The sequence below is a fragment of the Diaphorina citri genome, unplaced genomic scaffold (genome assembly GCF_000475195.1).
Source record: "Diaphorina citri unplaced genomic scaffold, Diaci psyllid genome assembly version 1.1 scaffold17539, whole genome shotgun sequence".
Taxonomy (NCBI): Eukaryota; Metazoa; Arthropoda; class Insecta; order Hemiptera; family Psyllidae; genus Diaphorina; species Diaphorina citri.
This window is the reverse complement of record NW_007394894.1, coordinates 5,553-10,709: the sequence shown is the minus strand read 5'-3', so window position 1 is coordinate 10,709 and position 5,157 is coordinate 5,553. Positions and strand designations below refer to the sequence as shown.

General features: G+C 38.6%; 2 protein-coding genes across 2 annotated transcripts; one reads left to right on the top strand and one right to left on the bottom strand.

The window, feature by feature from the left end:
* Nucleotides 1-459: 459 nt before the first annotated feature.
* On the top strand, nucleotides 460-1,905 carry LOC103523224 (trafficking protein particle complex subunit 4-like; the record flags this gene model as incomplete). The annotated part of the gene is made up of 2 exons (XM_008488286.2): nucleotides 460-745; nucleotides 1,257-1,905. Coding segments are annotated over 2 exons (486 nt in total), but the record flags the coding sequence as incomplete, so codon positions are not given.
* On the bottom strand, nucleotides 1,583-3,802 carry LOC103523223. Its single transcript, XM_026832902.1, has 4 exons — nucleotides 3,223-3,802; nucleotides 3,014-3,166; nucleotides 2,189-2,361; nucleotides 1,583-1,953 (listed from the first exon to the last, which is right to left on the bottom strand). Exons 1-4 carry the CDS (start codon nucleotides 3,697-3,699, stop codon nucleotides 1,869-1,871), a joined length of 888 nt encoding a protein of 295 aa, XP_026688703.1. The 5' UTR covers nucleotides 3,700-3,802; the 3' UTR covers nucleotides 1,583-1,868.
* Between the last annotated feature and the right edge of the window lie 1,355 nt (nucleotides 3,803-5,157).

Here is a 5,157-nt window from a genome sequence, read left to right as displayed (position 1 = left end):
CAGTGTGAACTTATTACTGTCTAGCACAGAAAACTGATTCTGTCATATGGGTATGTTTTTGGTAATTATGCAGAAGCCAAGACAGTGGAAAAGAAAGCTCATTTTTGTATTTAACCTAACCCTATAATAACACTTATCACTACTCCGATTGTGAAAACTCCTTTTTGTGTTTAACCTAACCCTATAACACTGGTCACTGCTTGTTTGTGCCAGTTCCTTTGGTAGCAATCTTCCACTGACATGACTTCTGCACAAGTACCATGTTTTTTTCTGAACAACAGTAGGTACTCAAGGCAAACTTAAATCTGGAAGTTACTTTCCATAAACTTTCTCTATAGGCTTGTACATCCTTAAAATTGTGAGAAGATTCTAAATTGAAAAAAATGTGCCTAAGATATTTTGTTTGCTATACTAAAGGAAATCTCCCATTTCTCTTATTTTGAATACCTACGTGCTTGATTTTCAGTTGGCCATGTCTTAACAGCTGTCAATGATGCTGTTATCAAAAATGGGCAGCTGGATGATGGAACCGATGTTTTGGAGTTTCTGTCCAAACCTGAAAGCTTTCCCGTCAAATTAACTTTTACGAGACCCAGAATGACAACCAATGAGAAAATATTTCTGGCCAGTATGTTCTATCCTTTGTTTGCGATTGCTAGTCAGTTGTCACCAGAACCTAAAAGTTCAGGGATTGAGGTTTTGGAGGCCGATACATTCAAACTACACTGCTACCAAACTTTGACTGGTGAGTAAACAAGTCATTTCCAGCCTAGTAAGCTTGGAGGGCACCATTTCTGCCTTATAAGAGCTAGGTTGCAAGTTCAATTCCCACCAAGGGGTGGATCCTAAAGAGACAAGATTTGTTCTTGCAACTGCTGGCTTTCTCATTTTCTGTCTTCCTTCTCTCTTTGCTTTTGGGATGATGAAAGCATAGCAGTTCAAATTCCCTCTATCAAAGCTTTAAAAAAAGTAATTTCACTGATCTACATCAGGAATCAAGAGAAATTCGTTTCCACCTCAAATACATAGGTTCATAATTATGTTACAAGAAGAACAGTTGAAATAATAAGAAATGTATTAGCTGAAAGTTAAAGATGGAATCATGAGCTTCCAAATTTATTAATTTTTGTGTTTTTATATATAATCATTTTACACAACAAATGGGTGGATATTTTACTATTTATCAATGACACAGTTGACCTCAGATACACAAAGCTACAATGTGCAACCTAACTAAATATTTCATCTATTTTCAGGTGTTAAATTCATGATTGTGGGTGATACCAATCAGAGTGGTTTGGATTTGATATTGAAGAAAATCTACGAGCTCTATGCTGATTATGCACTGAAAAATCCATTCTACTCTCTTGAGATGCCCATCAGGTGTGAACTATTTGATACCCATTTGCAGAACTTGCTTCAGCAGCACGAGAAAACGGGAGTGACAAACGTTTGAATAGTCCTTGCGAGGAGATCTCAGGTTTGAATCTCACAGTTTGGAAATGTTTTTGGTGTTTTGTGTTGACCCAGCACCTAAATTGGAAGATTGTGTCTCTTCTTGGCCATCTGATGATGGATATAATATGGGCATGCTGCAATAGAAGAAATGAATCCAAAGTAGCATTTTTTTTCTACCTTCTTGAATTACAATCATCAACCCTAAATGCTGCATTTAAGAATACACATGTACCCACATATTTGAGATAATTCATTATGTCACATCATGTTTAATGGTACTACTACCACTTGATTCCTAAAATACGAATTGACATGAGAGAAATGTAATTATAAAGATCCTCGTTTACTTCATGGGTTTATGTGAAGTGGACACAAGTGTTGGCCACTTCTTGGAAAGTACTGAGTTCATGTTACTCTACTTTCTCCTGGAGATATTGCTTGTACTGCTCTGGTTCTTCTCCTTCCCAATGCAGATTTAAGTCGCTGTCAAAATACCTGAAATCACAAAATAATAGTATGTAAATACATACCTAAATAAAAAATACCTATTTATTTCATTTACTTTTGAAAGATTTTCATTAGGTACCAAGTAGGTACTAAAATATGTTGGGTTTAGTTACCTACCACCAACTTATTCAATTGAATTTAGAAAAAGAAGAGATAGAAAGGGAAATCATCATTTGAAATTTATGTTTACCCCATCACTGTCACCTCTGATATTTACACTCACTTTTCCCTTACACTCTTCAATACGCTTTTCTCATGCTCCGTCAACCCATTCATTGTCACGTCCAGATTTGACCTGAGCACTTTCAAGTTGTTCATTCCACACAACGTCACCTTGGCAAAGTTCTGATTCATGGAGAAATAGAGAGCCAGTTTTCCTAGTTCGACGTTGTTTTTCTGTGAAAAAATGGGGAAAAGGTTGACTGAATTCTTTGAATGTTAATCGTTTTTATTTATCAATTATTGGAGTTAGGCCTGTGGCACATTGGAAACGTAGTCGTGTGGCTTTAGTAGCGAGTAATCGTCTGAAAAACCCAAACCTATGAAAATGATAGAGAGTCTACAGTCGCGTGAGTTTTCATATGTTTGGTTTGGTTTTTCAGGCTACTATGCCCTACTTCCAATGTTCAACGGGCCATATCTCGTGTGGACAATTCTTCTTCCTAGCCTTTTCCTATTTAAATAGGGTCGGCGTTTCTTGTCAGTCCCTTCCAGGCAGCCCTAGCTATTGTATACCTCATGTCCTGATAGCTTCTTTTCCCTTAAGTCTTGGTTCACACAATCTTACAACCTGCTCTCACTCGTCTTTTTCTCTCCCTCATTCTCTCGCCTCTTTTCCCTCGTCTAACCCACTGGTTCTGAGGATAGGAACCAGCGCAGTGTTTCAATTGATCTCACAGGTTTGTTGTTCAAATTAAATTGATCCCAAGGGCAAGGTAATGCCTAGACCCTTGATAAATGGAGTGTGCCTAAAGGCATGTAATGTGTTCCAATCCACTCGACCCCAATGTTCAGGTGCAGTTTTGTTAAAGTCGCCTGTGGTTCTTACCTTGCAGTCATTGCTAGCCTCCGTACATTTAAATTTGATGTCGCATTTGGCCGGATGCCAATCGGGAGGTCCTTGGTTCGACAACAGGCCTAGAGATATTGGAGAGGCGTTGATCAGATCTACTTTTTTTCCTGAAAAAATAAATGATTGTACCTAATCATTATTTGTGCAAAGCATTCAAATCCCTGGTGTAATAGCGGACGAATTCATCGAAATAGAAACATGTGGAGATCCTCGTGTCTGAGATTTTCTTTTTTTCGGTAGAGATTGCCATTAGCAGTGCAGACAGAAAACTCAGCGAGTTTGAGAGATACATTTTTAGTGGTGTGGTGGAAGGATTTGAAGAGGTGTATAGAGTCTGAACAAATAAAATGGACAAGATTTTCTAATGGCGCGTCCTCTTGGATTTCTAATGGTTTAGTACTGGCGCAACCACGCCAAAAAGGGGGGAAATCGCCACAGTTTCCAAAAAGAAAATACGACTTTAGAAGTCTTACCTGGAAATAGTTTCCATAATGTACAAGTGAGTTATCAAGGAGCGTATACTTGGAATACGTGAGGACAAAGTCTATGACGTGCTGACCAGGGTATTTCTGTTTGAGCTCCTCCACCATTTGTTTCAACACGGACAGGGGCAGGGCTGATATGCCAATGTGTTTGATCTCTTGGGACTGCTTCAGACTCATGAGGTAGGGAAGGGTTTCGTTCTTGATCACGTTCCATTGTTTGTTGACCAGAGCGAACTCTATGTCGTGAATCTGAAGGAAGATTTTTTAAAAGGATTTAACTTCACTGTATGATTTTTTTTTTTTTTTTTTTTTTTTTTTTTCTTGGGGGGTTTGGGAAAGGGGTTTTTTTTTTTTTTCTAGGGTGAAATTAGGTATTTTTTTACCAGGTTATTAATGATTTCCCCGGGAACGTTATAAGGGTAAAGGTACCCCAGGGTACCTCCATTCTGTACCGTGGATTTAAGAAGTTGTCATACCCAACCCCCTTCACAACCACTCCAAAATTTAAAGGGAGGGAACCTGCGCGGGGTCTTTGTGTATAGACTCGCCGAGGAAGGTACAGGACTTACACAACTGTCTATATAACCATTAAACATTATTACCGAAAAAATAAAAATATGTAACATCAAATATATTCATCAACATGTTCCATCCATTTTATTATAGACTTTATATATATATGTTTATTTACCATTTGCTTGTGGGTTAACGTTAGTTTCTTCCCCTGTGTAATACTTGGTCTTAAACGTATATTAACATGGACCTATGATCATTGGGGTAAAGGTCCCGTTCTTAACTCATTAGAGAATAAGATAATATAAAAATTACGGATGGACATGTTTTATTACATCTATTGAAGCACATAGATAAATCAATGTCTATTAAAAACTTTCAATTTTTACCGCCACACCATCTCGTCCTCGTTCCCCAATTTTTCAAGTAAAATTGGCATTCTCTTGCTATCGTGCAAAATTATTTTATGGAATCAAAGGGTTTGAAATCAAGATCATTATGTGTTTGATTAAGACGTCTAAAAAGGAGTATAAGATACAAAGAAGTAGGAGTTATAATGTAACTAAAGTCCCGGGAAGTTTGACCTAGGGGGGCACTTTCGATGAATGTAAAGATGGGTTCTATCACAGGCATATAAGTAGTAGTCAAACTAAAGCTGAATTGTTCCCACGGGGCCTTAGTTTCGAAGATATGTCCTCTCATTTGTCCTCCTGATCCCCCGGACCTACAGTAGCTATAATAATAAACATTCATTATTAGTTTATCTTGGGCGCATTCCTCATTCACACTGCAGTAAAACCGATGTGTTGTAACCGAATCGGTCGCCGCTATTGTACGACTTATGTGGTCATGGAATTACCTAGTACCTTCCCTTCGTTGGAACGAATACCATCCCGTAGACAACACCCACCTGATACAACAACAAGAACAACATCGCCATATCGACGTGGCTCCCACCAACTACCAGAGATCGGGTTCTAATGAACCGGGCAGGAATTTGGCGTCAGTTGGTAACACCACCCACCCACTGATAGTCCTGGTTAACGGACAACATCCGAAAAGGGCCGGGCAAGTTCGACTTACTACAATTACACCGCCTATCGAACTGCGACTTACTTCTTA

What these genes read in the sequence shown, in the direction of transcription:
- LOC103523223 (XM_026832902.1), bottom strand. Translation starts at nt 3,699, where the DNA reads ATGAGTCTGAAGCAGTCCCAAGAGATCAAACACATTGGCATATCAGCC. An exon ending in TCCACATGTTTCTATTTCGA is followed by an intron (nt 3,167 to 3,222) that starts TGAATTCGTCCG and finishes AATAATGATTAG; the next exon opens with GTACAATCATTTATTTTTTC. An exon ending in TTGAAGAGTGTAAGGGAAAA is followed by an intron (nt 1,954 to 2,188) that starts GTGAGTGTAAAT and finishes TTGTGATTTCAG; the next exon opens with GTATTTTGACAGCGACTTAA.